The sequence below is a fragment of the Euwallacea similis genome, chromosome 13 (genome assembly GCF_039881205.1).
Source record: "Euwallacea similis isolate ESF13 chromosome 13, ESF131.1, whole genome shotgun sequence".
Taxonomy (NCBI): Eukaryota; Metazoa; Arthropoda; class Insecta; order Coleoptera; family Curculionidae; genus Euwallacea; species Euwallacea similis.
This window is the reverse complement of record NC_089621.1, coordinates 4,814,357-4,834,779: the sequence shown is the minus strand read 5'-3', so window position 1 is coordinate 4,834,779 and position 20,423 is coordinate 4,814,357. Positions and strand designations below refer to the sequence as shown.

Below are 20,423 nucleotides of genomic sequence, written 5' to 3'. Positions count from 1 at the left end.
CCGTGTGCTAAAATAATATCTTTTTTTTTTTTTGGTTTTACATATTTATATATATTTGTCTCATTTATATATTTATATATAATATAATTTTATGGCCCTTTTAGTTTGCATAAGCAGCATGATGGAAACTTAAATAAATCAAAAGCTTTACTGTAATTGAATACCATAAGTTCTTTGGTGATGTACTGCTGAGAACAAAAGCTGGTGTATCCAAATGGTAGGGATTTCAAGTTATCACATTCTGCTCCTTTTCTACAAATAAAATTTCGCTGTCTTAATGAGGGGAATTATAAAATAAATCAATCTCAATAAATATACTATATGATATTATCTCCCTTAACAAACCACCTTAGTTTCTTGATAAGTCAATAACTCTATAAATTATTTTGGAATTCGAAATTCCCCCATATTGCTAACGTTAAGAGTTAAATAAAAATAGATAGTGGTAATTATTATAGGAACCTAAAAATTGATATAAATATCTAATTTTCACCCACTAATGATAATAAATCGATCAGAATCTCCTCCCCTTCTTTAAACTTTTATTCTTTCTATTAAATATTCATCAATTTAGTAATTTGAATAAGTACACAAAATTCATACCTGTAACATGTTTTAACTTCCACTCCTTGTTCATATTCGCCTTCAATATTGATAACAATTCTCCAGAAATTGCCAACATTCTGCAATAATTGAGGGTATATGACTTTAGATTCCCTGATTGTGCACATGGTTTGTCCCTCTTCTTCCTCTTCGGGTAATCCATTCCTTATACCTAAAAAACCTATTACTAGTAGAGAAGCAGGGCAGGAAGTAAGATCCTTTTAGCAATATTTTCAGAAGTATACAACGGATGGATTTTCCGTGCCTTTTAGAGTATTTTTACGAAGTTGATGTCTTTTTCTTGTATATCAAGCTATTCCATTTTCCTAAATAATAACCCAAATAACAAGGTGAATCAACCAAAAAAAAAAAGTTGCAAATGAAGTATAATTCTATTTTTGATAATTATGGATACAAAAATTTGATAGCGCCACTGAGAGGTCATGAAATAATTTTTTTAAATTCTTCAGTAACTACTCTAGTTATATGCCACGTAAAATTCCAGTGGCGTAGGTAACTTTTTCTGAAGTTATACATTTTTACATAAGGTCAAGTTGTAAATGCCTAATGAGGGACAATCCTATAAAGCTAATTGTTTTTTAAATAATGATTCAATTTAACCTTTATAACACAATGTCTTACCTATATGAGATCTTTTCGCTTTAAAATAGTCTTTTAGGCGAGGATTATCCATCAAAAACCTTTGGATTGCCCCAAAAGGATAATCTTTCATAGATTCACTTGAAGTTAAGTATACTGGTTGAGAATCAAGGATAATGGATGCTTGGTTGTTGCGTCCATCCCAGTGCCTCATATTATCATGCTGCTGCCGCTCTTTAAAAGGTTCGTGGTATGGGTAATTACCTCCTAAAACTTGGGGCCACTTATACTAAATAGGATTAAATCAGGAAGAAAGTGAGAAGAAAAGTGAAAGGAGGGAATCTTCCAGATCTGAAATGAACAGAAAGCATTTCCCATAATTTTGAAGATGTTTACAGAAAAGTAACTGATGCACCCAATATGTAATTAATCCTTACCATAGGTTTCCTGACCTAACGGTCCATTACTGTAGGAATACATATTTTCCATGATGGTTGTTGAATATGAGAAACACTAAAATATAAAAATACATTAATTAAATTTCACCATGATTATAATACATCTACAAAAATGTTCAGGCAAGCCTCAAATTATTTATTGTTTTCCGTTTTATGTATGAGTCACACTTGAAACCTCTGATTCGAATATTAAATAATTTGGAAAACTTTCTTAAGTTTCTTTTCCTTGAGGAATTACTCTCACATATTCTATTCTATGCCGTTGACTGCATATTGCGGCATATTAATTGCATTGCCTCATTGGGAAAAGAATGATTTACCTTAGCAAACTATATGCAGACCAACGAGAATAATTGTCGAAGCTGAGAAATATACATTTAAAGTGGCAATTTTTAGACATTATGATGTTTCAATGAACAGGACTAAAAACTCAGACAGCGTATATTCTCTGAAACAAACAATGGACTTTTTATAAATTATTGCTATACAAACTGGTTTATGAGTACCATTCTTTGACCTTCGAAGAAGTTTTTCAAATAAATCTATTTCTAACAAAATTTCATGAATTTCTTTTATTTTCAATTACAAAAAATATTATCTTTAGTCCTGTCCGTTTCACTGGTCATGTTGGCGCGATGTAATACAAATACAAATATAACGTGGAATTTGTCTACTTACAGTTGAAATCAATACTAAGAACACACTGTGACAAATTTTCATTTTTTGATAATGACCCACTTCCAGGCTGTCCACCCCGTTTTAAACCCAAAAACAATTTGGTATTTGCCGGTAAGAAAATACAGTACCACTGGTACTACACGATCTAAGGTAGTTCTGAAACTGCTGGGACCGCAATTGCTTGATTAGAACAAGTTGGGTTTTTGTTTGGTGAGAGCCTGAGGCCGGCATAATGTACGACGAATATATTAATTGATTTTTTATTTAATGTAGTTTATCAACAATAAGAAACAGGATCGGACTGGGATTAAGGAACATGATATTTTCCAATGTTAATGTTGCCTGAAAACCAAAAGAGATAGGCATAGGGACTGCCTAGGCAAATCGACCTCAATGAATAGCTAATTCCCAAAATCGCATTATATGCAGGAGGTTTTATATTACCAAAAAGTAGAGTTTTAGCATTACTAAACGACAATTATTGAGGAAAATTTTGGAAATATACCTCGGGAGGGACATATTATTCGCAAATCGATAGACGCGACTACATGGAAGAGTATTAGGCTAAAGCGTGTTGCGGTGACAGGTTCACAGTATTTAATACTAAACAGGGCAATCGTGCCGAAGTGCCATTTCAACGGAATTTTTAATCATTAATCCTGATATTACTGACTGTTACCATGAAAGCTTGGTATATTCTATAGGCAAATTAACCACAATCAGCAGCAAATTAAAAAATCGCGTAATATCGCGTGTTTTCTATGAAAAAATGGGATTTTATTTTCTGAGACCTAAGCGAAAATTAAGTTCCAGTATTTTGAAAAATATTTGATAAGAACAATTATTTAATTAACTCATCTTGTGTAGCTATACACACGCAACCATTTGCAATAAGAAATATATCAAATTCGACATTTATCATAGAATTATGACTGATATCAGGACGTAAGTTCAAGATTAGCATTGAAATTCTCTTAAATACTTTTCACACGTAGAATCTTTATAACCTGCTCTTTTGTCTTTGGAACATCGCGTGTGTATATTGCGCCTAAAGAAATTAGATTCATAGTAATACTAAATAAATACAACTTGCTGTGGAGCATTACTCAGTATCACAGTCCTCGGTAATAGCAGATTGTGTAAGATTTCCTATCCTCAGAATGTATTTGCGTACACCGTGGATATTGGGTAATGTTTCTGGGGATGAGCGATTACGCTTGCTCCTGCATCCCTCATCGATTATATCAGAATTGTTGAGGATCTTGGGGCTGGGACTAGAAAGAAGCATGAAGCAAATAAGTTATTAACAACAGAATGCTGTACATATCTGCCTTAAACTCCTCAGAATTAAAACATTTGTGTAATTAAGGGTTTTCCGTTAAATACTGTTTAACACTTTCTTCGACAGCAGGATTTTGCATGAAATCTTCCATAGAGTTTTCTATAAGGCCTTCCTTGCCTTGGTCTTTGTCGAAGTTTTGCTCTGAACAATTCAAGCGGATCAGTAAGGACTCGACAAAATTATTCCAAACTATTTCTACCATCGCTGCTGCCAAAATCATTAAAACTAACTTTCAACTGGAGTTGAAAGGGCATCGAGTACAGTTCTAACATGTTCTAAACTAATAAAGAAGAAATTTTAAGTTTTTTAGTTTTTCGGCGATAGAAAGGAAATTCACTGTGAATATAAACAGGAGTAATTGTTCGCACTGCCGCATTTTTATTCAATTGATAATCTCACTATAAATTCACAAATTGATGGTATTTCGTCGCTTGAAACTCACGATGATAATCACAGACACTAATTATGCATTTGTCTGCACACCACCCGCATTTACACTTTGCGATTATTTTAAGATTAGTCCTGATAAACACCACAATTTCCATACTACGGTTTTAAAATTGGAATTTTAATCATTTACGTAGAAGTAGGTGTAATGAATGTGAAGCAATAAAGTTAGTAGTAAAAAGTCGTAATTTACAAGCCAAATTTGGAAATTACAGTTTATTTCAACTGGGTGACACATGTTTTAGTTGATTATGCAAGAGGCAAAAATTTCACAGGATGACGGTCTCTACTGGGAAGTACACGCCAGAAAAAAATCACTATGTAGAAATCCCAAAAAAGTTCATTTAGGTGGTCGTACCGCACCACGATTAGGGCATCCCAGACGACATCGGTTGGCAATTTAACAGACCGAAAAAATCTAGTTTGATTGCTGTTCAGGTGTGACCAGATAGGTAAATAACCGAAGACGAATAAATTCCCTAAAATTAATTAAAAGTTTCATTCAATTGTAATAGCAAGACAAATTCAAACATTGAAATTCAATTTTGAGGTGAAAAAATATACCCTTTCTGAAATCAACAGTGCAAATTTAGTTGAATATTCAATATTTGTGATAGTTAATGATTAGTGTTTTCATATAATTCAATTGTCCTTACAAATAGAGATGAATCAAAGAAAATTTGCATCAAAGTAGAATTAATCCTCCTTAGGATCTCTAGAGATGTGTTTATGTCTCTTGTCTCGTGAGGAGTTTTATTCATGATTTTATATATTTCTTATGACTTTTTATATTGTAGTTTTTAGTTTTCCATTGAATTTCCTATGGTTAATATTGGCCCATCATTAAGTTTTTATTTTATTATAATACTTTTTTTTAATTTTCTTTACCGCATTTTATTTCATGTTGTTTAAATTTTATCCATGTCAATAACTTTTCTTCACAATCTTATTATTTTTCATTATTTAACGTTCTTTCTCATTTTTATTCTGCGTAATTTAAGTTCAAGTTTCATACTAATTTGTAAAATTTTATTCTTGTTGGAATATTATTTTGCTTTAATTAGCGTTTCGTCTATTTGTGTTAATTTTTGTTTATCACTGTCTCATGATTATTTATCAACTTTTCTTCATTTTCATTCATGTATTAATTAATTTTAACAAATTTTCTTCTCATTATATACCTTCTTTTTGATTTCAAGATTGATTTTTTTATTACTTCAATCTCTTTATCTTAGTTTTTCATTTAGGTATGTCTTAATCCATTTTTAAAATAATATTTTTCCCGATGTCACTATGCTTTCCAATGGTCTCTCAAAAATACCTAATTTGTCAGTGAGTATTAAATTATTATTATCACGCACGATTCCAGAAAAAAGTAAGGCATTAGCATATAAATACGTCTGTAAACATGAAAATTTCCGTTCAATTTATATGCAGGGTTAAGCCACAGAATTTGTTAAACAACACTCAGACAAAAGATTTTGATATATGAAAACCCATAAAGCAGATAATTAGATTGCTTTTTAAATGGCATATTAATGGAACCTTTAAAAATATCAAAGTTTGCAGAAAGATGGGCGAACTAATATAATTTAACCAAGGGTGACGTATCGGTCAGTACCTTGAGAACAGTGACTGTCATTAATATAGCTTGGCAATTCATGGTTTAAATGTCCCATGGAAAGAGAATTACATGATAACAAAAACACGATTTATCTCATTATTGAAATGTTTTTTAGTCGCTGGAGGATCCCCAAGGAAGCGGACAGAAGAGCTAAAAAAGTTGCAGAATATTAACAATTTATTTGATTTTTGTTTCTTATTTCGGTTCAAAAGCTCTCAATAGAATCCTAGAAACTAAAAAAAATGCGTGAAAACACAGGGACGTATCAGACGCAGATAAATGAGGGGGATAATTATTTATGAAACATCTCCATTCAAGCTGAGAAATACATATATTCATTTTTAGAACTTCCTAGTTAACAATTATTTGCTAGTCCTATCTTTTCATTTCATTGCTTCCTAAGGAATTTCCAAAACTCTGCGGCTTTAGTTGATTTAAAGAAGCAGAACAGTGTAATTAAAAAAATATAGAAAGAAATTGCAAGTAATTATTATGTCTGTACCTTAACGAGGTCTGATACGCACATTTATCAGTCTTAGGAAAATCTCAATGTTAGTTTTTTCTTTCTTTCTGTATGGTAATAAGTTCCCATTAAAACGATTTAAGAAACAAAATCATTATGAATATTTTTGTGATAGCAAATGCGTCCTCGAATGTGGAGCTGCGAACACTCCAATGGGGCCTTTGAATTATGTAAAATTACTAATGCTGAAGTTAGTTTAGAGACGTAAATCATTAAAAATTAGAAAGATGCCGGAATGGCTTCTCTAATAAAAATAATGAAATGCTCACTCAGAAAAGGTCTACTAAGAGTTCAAGTTACTAGAAATTCATAAAATATTAACCAGATTAATTTACGTCAGCTTGCAAACTGGGAAGGCAGGAATCAAATCGTATTAATTTTGTTTAGTGGAATATCATGAAATGATTTAGTATGGATTAGTAAAAGTTAGAAAAATTCTAGACGAAAATTAAGTTATTTCAGTTAGTCTGAAAAAAAAGAATTTCCAGTTAGTTTTGGTTAGCGAAACTGTAAGAAAATCAAGTTATTTCAGATTATCAGAAAATTGTATTACGTTAGTTTATATTAGATTAGGTGAGTTAGGGAAATGTTATCAGAACATAGGTCAATTCAGTTTTGCAGGAAAACCATGGAAAATGTATTTTTCTTTGCTTAGAGCTTTGGTCATTCTGGCCTGTGATTGCCAGAATTTTGCAACCGGACGTTATTTGGTGCATGGTTACTGTGAATCAACTTCCTATTATACATATATGAATATGATTTCCTACATTGATTTCCTTGGAATTGGGGTCCCTTAGTGTGTTTTTTATATGGTTTAAATTATGTAACTTTTTATGTACGTCTCAGGCTTCATATCAGCAGTAATGCCATATATTTTCAAAATTAATATGTAGTAGGAATTTGTCAAACGTTGGTGCAACGCTGTCAGTATTTAGCAGTATTTAACAGTATTGTTAGATCTAGAGCAAATAATTATCATACCTATGAACAAAAAAGTTTTAAAATAAAAACAAAATAAATTAAACCTAAACGTCAACAAATTAAGCGGCAACCGTGCAAAAAAAATTGGGATTGGGTTTAGACATTCAAATATATCTTTATTCTTTTTTAGCATATTAAATTCATTTGACTTGTCATTTTACGTAAGGCGACTCTCAATCGTTACATTTTTTGATGTAAATAAAAAGTTACGTGATTTGGACCATAGTTACTTGTTGCTCTAACTTAATTTCAGTGTGCAGCTGCTGATCTTGCAGAAAGCTCATGTCTTTGATCTATCTATTGTATTTGGTCTTGGTTCCCGATTTTATACCATTCAGCAATTTTGCCGTTCATCCTGTTTAATGGAGAAAAATTGTATTCTAATACGACTTAGTGCAGTGGATGATCTTTATTACGCAAGTATTTCATATGCCACAATGAACTAGTTAATCCAAGTCGATCATCCTTGATTTCCATCTACTTTTTCATTGTCCATCATTAAATACGTGACTTAGGATGTACTTATGTCTTTTTAGTTCATGCTACTCTCGTCATGTTAATGTTTGCTAAGTCTGTTGTAGACTACTCTGAAGGAATACATTAGGATAGTAATGGCCAAGATATTGATGGCCTTGAATAGGTTTCGTAAATTTGATCTGGTCCTAAGCATTAGATTTAAGCAGCTTATGTGCTTCTTTGTAAGATCTTCCTCGAGTGTTTTGTGATCTGATTTTCCTTTTCGGCTTTAAACGTCTCGCGTATGCACATTGGATTTAAGATTTGATTTGATGGAGTGTTTTTGGAGCCCTGTTGGCCTACTTACCTTCTTGGATATGCACATTTATCCATTCTAAATTCCATGACTATATCTGATGATATTTTACTCACCATTTTCATTATTTTTTGTAATTGTACCTTAGCCGATCGATGGAGTATCATGGCATGCATATACATGAGGTGGTTTATTGTATGCAGCGATGTCCCAGCTTTCATTTTATATCCATTTTGCAGGCCACTTAGTGCTCGAGAGATTTAATGATATACAAAACCACAGCACACACAAGGCATCACCCTGAAACATCCGTCTGTTAATATTAATTGGTTCGGTTACTGTAACATCTTTGCTGGCCCTTAGGAGTATTTTAGTGTTCCATTTCATCACTGCATATGAGGGGAAACTCTCTATGTAAGAACATATTTTACAAATGTTTAATAGTTCTTGCAGCCAGCTATGGGGATTATGTCAAAAGTTTTCTACTATTCAACTTAACCAATGTGAATGCTTTGCTTCTTTAGATAAACATTTTGCATTATTGTCGGGTCGATAGTAAGTTCTTCTTTACTCCCTGGTTTCTCTTCTTACATCCCTTTTGCTGTCCGTTTATTACGTTGTTTTCTTCCAAATTGTGGTTGATTTCATTTGCATTGATGAATACAATTATTTTATATAATGTAGGCAGACGGGAGATGAATCTATAGTTTGCAGAGTTTTGAGTATTGCCATTATTCGGATTTATCAAGCCGTGTCCTTCCATGAGAAATGCTGATACGAGATTTCGACATTTAATTATTCGGTTTACTTGGTAAGTATTTATAGGGTAACTGGGTTCCGTGGGATGTTACCTCGGAAAATGTAACCAAAGCAATTCATGAAAATCTCGCTGACACCTGTATTGTGATAAAAAATTTTTTCAATTTGAATTTTGTAAATTTATTGCAAAAATAATGAGGCCCCGTTCCTTTTTACTGACAATTAATTAAGTAGGGTAACAGTACTCGAATGTCGTACTTCATAGAACGTACGAATTTTACATATTTTTTTAACAATATTTGCTTCCAGCCAACTGATGCACTACCACATTCTGCTATGGTTGTGAGAGAGTATCTACATGAAATTTCCCCTAAGAGATGGATCGATAGAAAAGCGTAATTGAATGGCCGTCAAAATCTGCAAATCTCACAACCCTTGATTTTTTTGGTGGGATCGCTTGAAGAGTTCCGTTTGTAAAAATAGAACACAACATTTAGATGATTTGCTTTTCAGAATTCAAATAAAATTAGAATTAATAACAGAACCAAAAAACTGGATAATTGCATGAAAGAGTTCGAGGAACAACTGGGTCATTACCAAATTGTTAATGGAGCTCAATTTCAGCACTTATTGTAGGAATTTCAATTTTCCTTGATGTAATAGTTTCTAAATGAGCTACTTTATTTTGTATCTAATAATTTAATTTTTTTAAGAAAACTCTAGATCCAATTTTAATTCTGAATATACCGCTGCATTTCTTATCGAATTACCCTTCATTTGACGTTGGGTACCTTTCCATTTGAAAATAAAAAGTTAGTAGGGATAGCTGGATAGGGGTGAAAAATTTGAACATGGAAAAATAACACACTAAATGCTTTTTTCCAACTAAAATTATACGTGTTTAAACATTTTATTTTAATATTGAGGGATTTATGAAAGTTATAAACGTGTTGCAATACCTTTTATAAGCGCTACATACGTGGTGTAACGTGAATATTATTTCTGTTTCTGTGAAACCACAAAACCTATAATAAGGCTTATTTCGGAAAGGATATTTTGTTGAATATAGGGATTTACATTGTATCTATGTAATGGTTGATATAGTTAATAATAGCATGTTGTCTGAACATTGATACGGAATTTACAATACAGACATGTACTGCATTGCCGAAAAGCGAACATTTCTGAATCGTAAATCATGTTTAAACACGGCATTATGTAGATATGCATACTTTTTTCGGGACTTTTTTATGCTTCCATTAGAAGACCTTGGTTCCTTTTTACTTGTGCTTGCCCCAATTAGCAACACCGCAAAACTTGTAAAAACTCAGAAAAGCCGCGTTAATCTTCCCATTAGCTAAGTCAATCTACTTTCTTCAATTACTCCCTCCCACCCTCACTTTGGTATTTTAAACTTTAATGTAAAACTGGGTCTCTTGTAGTGATTTCAGCAAATCTGCATAAAGCACCAGTGGCTACGGGTTCGACTTTTGTAAGAGAATTCCCAAAGAAAGGTTTAGATTGTGACGGTCGTTTCATCAGCTTTGAAAGATCGGAGAAGCGAAGGCCAATTTGGTGTCAATCCTACGAGAGAGAAAATGGATTCTTGTTACTGTTTTTGCCTATTTTTTATTATTTATTCAACAGTAATTACTTCATTTTGTTAAATGTGTACTTCTGTTTAATGATCAAGTTTCAGAGCATCATAGCTGCAGCTGCCAACAACAGGACTAAAGGAATTATCAAGAAAACCGATTATATTAATGGTAAGTCAAATACCATACCTGCTTTGAGGTCATTAAAACATTTTTTTTAGTGAGAAACCTAGCGTATCTACCCCCCATAGACCCAACACCCGAGATTCCCACAGAAGAAAATGAGGGTACCGACCCCAACTATCCTTATCAGGAAATCGAGAATTACCTTAACTCTCATCCAAAAGAAAAGAAGTTTTTCATACGAACTGCACCTCAGATAGGTACAAAGCTAATTGTTTCTGCCATAGCTAAAGCTCGGTTTAGAATGTTCAATTTGCAGTACAAAATATTGAACAATTGTTGTGATTTTACAGTCTAAAGCAAGCTTTAGATTAGCAAATTTCTTATCCAAAGCATTTTACTCTGAATTTAATCCTTTTGTTCGTGATATTGGTCAGGTCATGGTCCGATTACGGTCCAGTCATGGTCAAAGTAAATTTTGTGCCATTGATTTTGTATTATTAGACTGTGGCTTGCGCCCTAAAGTGAATTGTCAATACGAAATTACTGTTATAATAGTTGACCTGACCGTGACCAAATAGTGACTTGACCGATAATATGAATCGCCTTTAACAGAGGAAATTTGACATTTTACAAATTGTTTCATATTGCTCACGAGAAACTGCATAATCTCAAACTCACTTTACAATTTAACATTCTTCCTTTTTTATAGGCCTCCGGGGCGGTTGGTCCAACAAAGACGACGAAGATGGCGAGAGTCTCTGCAGAGTAAAAAGAAACCAGTACTATGCTCCTCAGATATTGGGCAACCTAAGGGGTGAGAACAGGACCATAGTCAATCATGCTCAATACCAACAATTTATTGAGACTGAGCGATGTGTGCAACCAAACGTGAGGTGAGTAATGACAAATACCTTTTTGGGGGTTATGGTCAATAAACCGCAAGATTTGCACGAAAAATTAGTGGAGCTTTGTTGAATTTATGTGAAACAAACGTGATTAACTGAGTAGTAAAATTTAAAATACCGCTAAAGTCAGCAAAACTTGAGGGCGAGCCCAGGAATGCTTAATTCTCTCCAAAATCCTCACAAGAAGATGTTTGTTGCATGTTTGTTAGAAAATGAACACCGCCGTTATAGTCATAGTAATATAATCGCAGTGATGTACTGAAGTAATTACATAACCGAGGTAATTGTAAATGAATGAAATAACAGAGATATATTTACTTGAATTGTTGAGGAAAGGCAATGTAGTTTCAAATTTAAAGCGAAACATATGTTTAGGGTTAATATGAGTTAGTTCAGATTGGTTTACTTTAGTTCAGGTTAGTTAGAGTTAGGTTCAGGTTCAGATTGGAACTCATGTAGTATATAAACTGTTTTAAATCACATCAATTAATGTGAATATTACAATTATTTATGTTCTCTTAGAAACTGGTTCATTATTACCCCTGGCCATTAAGGCCAACCACATATGAGTGTTAAATTCCAAAAAAATATCTTCTTTTATACAACATTTTTTTCTACACGCAATGAAGAAATTAAGAGCCTCTAGAGACTTTTTCAATAGCAATTAATTCAGATTACTGTAGGTTATCGTAGCAATACAACCACTTCATATACGTATCTCTTTTTCATTATACCATAGTGAACACATAAAATAGTAAATTATAAAAAATCATTGATATATTTGGAAATTAAGTGATAAATTATTCACAAAGCAAAATTTAATCAATCAGAAGTAAATCGGATGGTTATTGTTTGAATCACTCTACAGTTATTCTCGATCCGAAATAAATATCTTAGAAACGGTAAATAACAGACGCGTTCGCAAAACTTAAATCTGCATTTTTCCTGTTCAAATCCCCAAATGTTTCTCTCCAAATTAATAGTTTCTTGCAATGAATCCCTTGATCATATTATCATATTTCCTCGCTTGGATATTCATACGGACTTAAACCTATAGCCAGTCCAACTTAGAGTTAAATGAAATTTCCCCTTCATAAACTTCATAAAAAAAGCTATCTAAGCATCTTCTTCGTGTTCTTTTGTTGGTTCTCTCGATGAAAGAATAAGCTTATTACCATCATCAATTCTGCAAGTCTCTTAAGCCAACTCTGATTTCAATAACAAGATCTGTTGATTAATAGGCTTCAAGCCAGCTCGTTTCCAGGAAACTCACCCACAGGAAATTAAAGCTTTTATAACATTTTCTCCTATCTATTAGCGTAACAGACTCTACGAAATTTATAGTTCGATAAACAATTCATGGATAATTAGGATGCAGCAGGTATTTACTTCTATTGTAGATAAATTTAGTGTTTAAGCCATAAAACAATGATATCTCTTTCCAGTGACTTTAAATGTGCAAATCTAAGAGCAGGCTTCAACAGTGTGTGCCACCAAAGCTTCAAAGCAGTCAAACTGGCATTTTTCAATAGTACCATGGGCATTGGATTTGACCTTTTCAGGATTCCTTCGTGTTGTGTTTGCAAACTTAAAACCAGAGATTAGTACCATTTTTCAATGATCTAGAAACCAAGATTGCGTCAGTTTTTAATGTTCCTAAGATTGTTCCTATTTACGTTAGTTTGTAAGAGTAGACAGTATTTAATTTATACATATATATTTTTATTAATATGTAAAATTAAGAAATCTCTAATTATATGCTGGTTGTCAAGGAATGATGAGTGTGTTTAGGAGTGTGTTTAGAAGGCGATAGCTATGATCTAATTTTTCAAATGAGACAACCTGTATATTATTAATGTTAATAAAACTACATATCCACAGGAATATTTAGTAATAGACGTTTGTACACCAAACTCTCTTTGACTGAAATTCCATTGATAAATTTATCTCAAGTCCAGATTGAATAAAGTATCACCCTAAGATTTCCTGTTTTCGAAACTCTTGATCATGGTTTTTTGGGATGAGGCCTCTTGTATCTAGACTTCTATTATGAAAACTACATATTTTTAGACGCATTTTCTTACTAGATATCCTTGTACCAAGCTCTTGTCAATTCTGAGGAATCTGAGGTCAAAACACAACTAAAAAACCCATTTTAGCCACTTCATTTCAGGCGCTGCTTTTGAATTTTTTCAAGTGAAGTTCCAAGTATATTTTATCGTTACATGAAACTACACATCTCTAGGAAAATTTCGGTATTCCATATTCCTATATCTACTGCTTTACGATTCTCATATATTTGCGGCCAAAATTGCGTAAAAGTTACTAATTTTTTCCTTTTTTTCATGTAAAATAGAAATAAGATTCTCCGCTTCCACAGTTCTAATTTTAATTTATTTTAATGAGACACACTGTATATTTCTTCATACCTCAAAACTATACTTCCGTAAGACATATTTGTACTGTTGCTCATTCATTTACATGAAACCATCTGAATTTAGGAAGGGCACATTTTTTGCTAGAATATTGCAATTTAGATTGTATTAATAAATTGGATGGAGAAATGTGTTCCCATCAATATGGCTTTGCTATCTCTGCTGCAATTTGGATACTTAATCGACTTTACCAAAACGATGATAATTACCATCAGCCTTGATGCAGTAAACTTTATCGAATTAATCCCTATTATAAAAAGCTATCGATACATCAATTTTTCTAGTATAGTTGTTTCAAATTCCCCATTATTATTGCTACATTTATTTGAACACGTCAGACAACTACAAATTGCTATAATCAAAAGAGGATAATAATTGATGTGTTTTAGTCCTTGTATCGCTACGTAAAGCCACAACTCCTTCATATGATCCTTTGGGAAATGATTAACAATGTAGTTCGATGTAATAAAGCTCATTTTGCTTATAAAGTCCCCTCCACAAATCGATAAATCTTCAAAATTCCTCTAACAAGCCGAACATTTACAACTCCACGTATCTTAGCAACAGTTAGAGATATTAAACATCCATTACGCACTTATTCAGTTTTGTTGGGCACTTCCACATAAAAGCCACGAACCTTTCTTATAAAAGATTCTCAATTGCTTCTCACATTAGTTTGACATCATTTAACACTTAAATATCTTCAGGGCTTATAGCAAATAAACCAGGTATTTACATCAAATCATCAATCATTTGGATATGTTTAGCATACATAAAGTTTGACTCAGATATGTAGGTACGGTTCTTATTAGTAAAAAATTAGAAACAAATCAGTTTAGACACGAGAAGCTAAGAGTTTCATCGAACTGGTAAGTTCGCACGTTTAGTGTATGTGTCACTTTCTAAAATCGCTAACTGGAAAATGAGGAATTTGCCGAAGGTATGTAAGGCACAGAAAGTTTTATGGGAATCATTATCGTTACGAGGAAAGATCGTCTTTCATATTCCAGACAGAGCACGTTGAAGACAAATTACAAGTTTAAAATATTTATCCGCACAATGTGTAAAAAAACGTTTAGATTAATAGAAAAGATGAAATACCTTTCGTGTTTACAAAAAGCTCGCCTTTCGTATATATTTCATCCGGCAGTTTTCACCACCATAATAATAACCATTTCGCTATAAACATTTTGGTTATTTACAATATTTATTTACGTTAAAAGAACAATACTTTTTAAACTCACCAGATGGGGAAATTAATACTTATTTGTTTAAAGGAGGTATATTAGTCACAACATTCACTATAAATAGCAAAAAAAACATTAAGCAGCTTTACATTCTTTTATACCAACAAAGGCATAATTTGCATTCAAAACCCAAAATTCATTATGGAGAACCGGAAGCCACTTCCTGATTCCCAGAAACGGTAACGACTTCTTTCAAATGGATTTCCCCTCATCCTTCATCCACAATAAATCACTCTAAAAAGAATCAATTTGTCCAATGACTGTGTTTGTTTGAATTTGGGAAAGCGGAGTAAAGGTAAAGGTTAAAAAACACTCACCTCTATGGAGATATTTGTCGTAGGTCAATATTAGCAGGAAAAAAGCTTTTTATTACGGCCATTAGGGCGAACCTATCGGTTTCTGCTAAATTTATACAAGGGGCGTGTTTAAGTTGAGATCATATTGGCATAGGGGAAATTTAATAAAGGTGCAGAGAGAATGTTGCAATGTGAATACTGAGGAAAACACTATCAATTTCCGTTTTCAGAAAGTGGTTTGGAAAATCTCAAGCGATAGAGGAAAGCAAGAATAAAAGGGTTGACAAAGTAAATTCATTATTATGTAATCAGAAAATTAAACCAGAGGAAAAACCGAATGCACTTAGGGGTAAAAAGCGATCCAATCTAAATCAGAAATGAAGGACGAAATTGAAAGATGTTTGATGCATAAAGTTAAGTGGGAGACGTTTTCCATGACTTTTTTGAATAACATTAAACAACAGCAAAAAATAAAGCAACAAAAATATTTTAAATAACGTAAAAAAAAACATTAATCAATTTATTATTAATATTTCATTTTCGGGCTGCTATAAGCTCGTTTTGGGGTTACACGTTTAAATCTGATGAAATATAGAGAAGTGTATTCTTTACGCGTGGGCAGGTGTTTACGCACTATTCATGTTTGTTTATATTCGATCAAATTTTTCGAAATTAGAACTCCTTGCTAAAACGTAAATGTATTATCTTTGTGGAAACGTGCAATCAATTACATTTTAGTGTTGCGTAAACAGCTGGGAAATTGATTTAGTTATTTCCACGTATTGTTTGAATCGGTTCCGCGGATCATAGACCGTGGAACACTATCAAAAATGTTCATTTTCCTTTCGTTTGGACTGCAGAGTGATGAAATGCACCACATGTTATAATATTAAATACATTATGGGAATTAAAAAAATATAAAAAATCGCGCCAAACGACCCACTAAATCAATTCTTTGCAAAATTAGTTAATTTCAAAGTATGGTTTGAAAGCGATCAATCATTTTAAGCGGGAAATTGTTCCCCATCGGATCAACAACATATGGCTTGCTTTGTTTAAGGATTTTTATTAATTTCTCTTAGCGAAAATATTGGAATGTGTATTATAATAAATGAGATATTATATTTTGAGTATTAACTTGAGCTGTTTATTTACTTTGCCGCTTAAAGTTTCGAGAATTTGAAATAGCAGAATTAGAAAGTATCCAAGCATGTCGCTGTCCTTCGTCCAAATTTTGCAAGTGTTATCGGGAACACTCTTCCTTAAACTACTTTCAGGAGACACTTTAAATCCTAATTATTCATTTCAGCACACGCCCTGGAATCTGGAATTATCTCTATGTAGAGCCTTTGGCCTTCTAAATATTGCAGGCAAGATAATCGAAGTTCAGTTTACCACACATTCATTTATTCATAGAGCTGTCACTTACAAATATGTTCAAATCAAACTGTGTTTGAAAAACTTAGTTCTCGCCAAGCTCAATTTAAAAAATCCATTTATGGATCATTTATGGATGAGTTAAAAAACTTTCCTGGAAATACATACGGCAGCACAGCTGAGCTGTGTTGATTACGATCATTCTCTACCTGTCGCCGCCATTTCTGTCGCAGTCACATGTTTATCAAACGGGGCAGCTATTTTCTTTTGACAAAAGCGTAACGTGGCGTTGCAATGTAGCGATTAAATTGGGAGATTCTCATGAGCAATTAGGAGTTCGTAGATATAACACGCAAAAAAGTTTCTAATGTAAATATTAATCAAGCTAAACAAAAAAAGCTTTCTCTGAGCTTTGATGTAGCAAATTTCCGTTGAAAACAATAATATTCACATTTCTGTGGGTTATTCGGGATACAAGCGACATATTGAGTAATCACCATTTGTCACTCTACACTTGATAGATACCCTATCTCCCCGCATTAATAGGTTAATAGATATTACGCAAACACAATACGTTGAACGCTAATTCATATCAAATTGACACCAACTTGATTGTTGCGACAGCCTAATAGGCCCATAATGTATCCATACATGTTAGCAGATCATATCGTCCGTTTAAATTTATAGAATCAGAGCGGTATTTTACGTAATTTGTAGTCGATTATATAGGCATTTCATTGCCGAATGGGTTTAAAACCTCTGCTAGTTTTCTGTGATAAAAACCTCATGCTAAATATGCAATAAAACGCATTATCAGATATCCATTCATTAAGCCTTTACTGCTGGGGCTGAAGAACAGCTATAGCAGCGCTTTTGCGCCTCCTAACGACAATATCGCGTGTTTCGATCAAATTGCACTACACAGTTGATAATAAAAAGAAAAAACCCTGGTGTAGGTTGGCCTATTTTGTGTTAAACAGACTACGTTTTTTAAAGGAAAAAGCGGGGATATTATACGCCACGAAATGAGGTTTCTGTTTTGCCGTGAAATCTTTACGAGCTTTCCAAATGGTTCCAAAAATGTAATGAAATGTAAGGTAAAACCTACTGCAGGGGCAGGGGTCAGGCATTAAACTAAACTGTCATCTTTTAGAGTCTTTTAGTGTCTGAACTGCCCGTTTAAACCTAAAACCATTAATACTTCAACTGCCGCATTACGACTATATTTATTATGGTAATAATAGTCACAGATAATATACCCGAAGAGTTATTAACGAGTAAAAGGAATGTTACATGCTTTTAATTTTAATTAGACCTTATTTAAAAAAAAAATTGCTACAAATTGGTGATAAAATATTTCATAAACATAGCTCAACTTCTTTAAGTGCGTATTTACCCAAAGTAAATAGAGGAGAGATTTGGGTTTACAATAATGCCAATCACGATTTGTGTATATCTTTCTCGACAATTTATATTTAAAAAAAGATAATCGTTATTTAATTTAGATTTAAAGAGAATCAGATGTTCTATTTAGATTGCTACATTGTAATTTATACATAAAAACAAATAAGAATAGCTTGCAAATTGCCAATAAAAAAATGAGTTTCTATAGATGCACAATAGTACTACTGAACCAACTCGAATTAACTTTTTTTGTGACTGAGGAGGTGGAAATCTCTAAAAGACGCTCAGCTATTTGAGTGTCCGCTGCAGATGGCCAAAATAGTAACAGCCGGGTAGTATGAGATTTGATATCCACCTACTCACTAAAACTATCTCCTTTCTTGTCCGTGGCCACGAAATTGCCTTCTCAGCATTACTTCGAGATATAACAAACGCACACACAATTAACTTCTCTTGTTCTCTTTCCTCCATAAATTTCCTTCCCACAAAATTCTCTACCATGGTTGTGGACTCCATCCATCTCTTCTCATTCTCTGTTAGTTCGCTCTCTATTATTTTACGCTCCAATCTCAATCTATTCGCTCTTGTTCTCTCTCTCTCTCTCGCTCCATTTTCCATTCCGGACACATCCGCGGGGCACAACGTGAACTAACCTGAACTAGTTATTCACATCGTAACATACTTCGTTTTTTTAATAAAACGCAGCTTTCTATACGTATTTACATTACAAAATGTGTCCTTTCTTTTTTAAAATTGAAAATTTTGGCCATACGTGCCTCAAAAAATACCCTGCCTGCCGATTTCAATAGAGACTGAATTGTAGACGACTTGTATTTTTTGATTTTCCACAATTTGTTTGAAGTTCTATGCAATAATTTTTTTATACGCATTAACTTCCTTAAAATTGATAATTGAGCTTTTACAAAAATCATTCACTTACGTAAAGAGGCTGCTGAATGGCGATATAAATAAAGTAATGCAGAGTTGTGTCTTAATCTTCTTTCCGTTTTAAGTTTTACTTCACTGGTTTGTATAGGAATGTAAAGTAAATAATGGCCTGATAAATTTTCCTTTGCAACTTAGTTGATGCCGACCAAAGCGATCATTAATCTCGCTATTATATCGAAGGAGATCCTTTGCATCGGGAAGACAAAAATGGTTAAACTCATCCACGTAATACTCACCTAAGTTAACAATAAATCCTCTTTATTATAAAGGAATTTTCACGCAGTAAAATATCCAGTTTAAAAATAATTTTTCCACTTTTATGTATATATTTTATTACTTTTAATGAAGATAACTGATGTTCCTATGGGAAATTTTAGTTTGATAAACCTTCCGAATATCCAATCTATGCAAACTAATAATGGAATTGTTATGTTTCTACGAATATTTTGGCTCAGCTACCACTAGAAATTATAGTTGCAGATCTGCTAAAATATTTCCAATAATTCGTGGAGGGATAAACCCCGAGGAAAGCGCTAGTTTCCAATGTAGTTTTAATGTTTAGCTTATTGCAGTTAAATTATCTAGAATCCAAAATACTCGTACACATTAAGCTATATTCTCCACCACAGATAAGCCAATTTTAAACATTTATTAGCTCAATTTTCTTGCCACGGAGGCTCATTTCTCAAATTCAGAACATTAAACGTAAATTGACAAATGTAGACAAGATTTGCGTTCACCATATTTTCCAGAAAAATTGTTTATTTTGACCTTTGAGCACAAATCCTTTGTATGTTAGGCGATAGTATGAAATAAAATAATATACAATACACGTCTATTAGGTGTTATTACAGTACTCGTTGAAATTTTCCAGATTCGGCTCCTGACGTCGTCTCGACCGGAAAAAGCTCGTATGATTGGTAACGTACTGAACTTACGACGTAAATCACTATTTGACAAGTATTTTCTCAAGTATTTCTCTTTAGATCAATAAAATTTAGCAATCAAAATATCTTATCATTGAAAAAAATTTTAATTTGGAATTCTGAGAGGAAGTATGCTATAAGAAAGAAAACTTCGACAGCCTGATGATACTAGTGAATGGAGAACTAGTGCAGATACAAAACCAGTCGCATGAAAAATACATACATTCTTCTTATTGCAATATAGATATCTTGATATGCTTTGATCTTAGTGTAGAGTAATTATATTCCCAGAAGCTGCTAATTAATCAAATCAAGTTTGCCAATTGAAAATTGTAACGCCCCATAAATTTTCCATTTATTTTGTGCGAACGTCCATC

At 33.0% G+C, this 20,423-nt stretch overlaps 2 protein-coding genes across 3 annotated transcripts; one reads left to right on the top strand and one right to left on the bottom strand.

Moving 5' to 3' along the window:
* Window positions 1-45: 45 nt before the first annotated feature.
* LOC136413219 (uncharacterized) lies at window positions 46-2,534 on the bottom strand. 2 transcript variants are annotated; one of them, XM_066396627.1, is made up of 5 exons: window positions 2,340-2,534; window positions 1,641-1,716; window positions 1,246-1,470; window positions 604-775; window positions 46-252 (listed from the first exon to the last, which is right to left on the bottom strand). In XM_066396627.1, the coding sequence occupies exons 1-5, from the start codon at window positions 2,379-2,381 to the stop codon at window positions 90-92; spliced, it is 678 nt and encodes a 225-aa protein (XP_066252724.1). In that variant the 5' UTR covers window positions 2,382-2,534; the 3' UTR covers window positions 46-89. The 2 variants fall into 2 exon arrangements, with proteins under 2 accessions (XP_066252724.1, XP_066252723.1); XM_066396626.1 differs by having other exon boundaries at window positions 52-252; window positions 1,246-1,476.
* A 7,848-nt stretch (window positions 2,535-10,382) lies between these two features.
* On the top strand, window positions 10,383-13,035 carry LOC136413122 (uncharacterized). Its single transcript, XM_066396505.1, has 5 exons — window positions 10,383-10,433; window positions 10,487-10,553; window positions 10,604-10,765; window positions 11,218-11,401; window positions 12,859-13,035. Exons 1-5 carry the CDS (start codon window positions 10,386-10,388, stop codon window positions 13,016-13,018), a joined length of 621 nt encoding a protein of 206 aa, XP_066252602.1. The 5' UTR covers window positions 10,383-10,385; the 3' UTR covers window positions 13,019-13,035.
* Window positions 13,036-20,423: the final 7,388 nt, after the last annotated feature.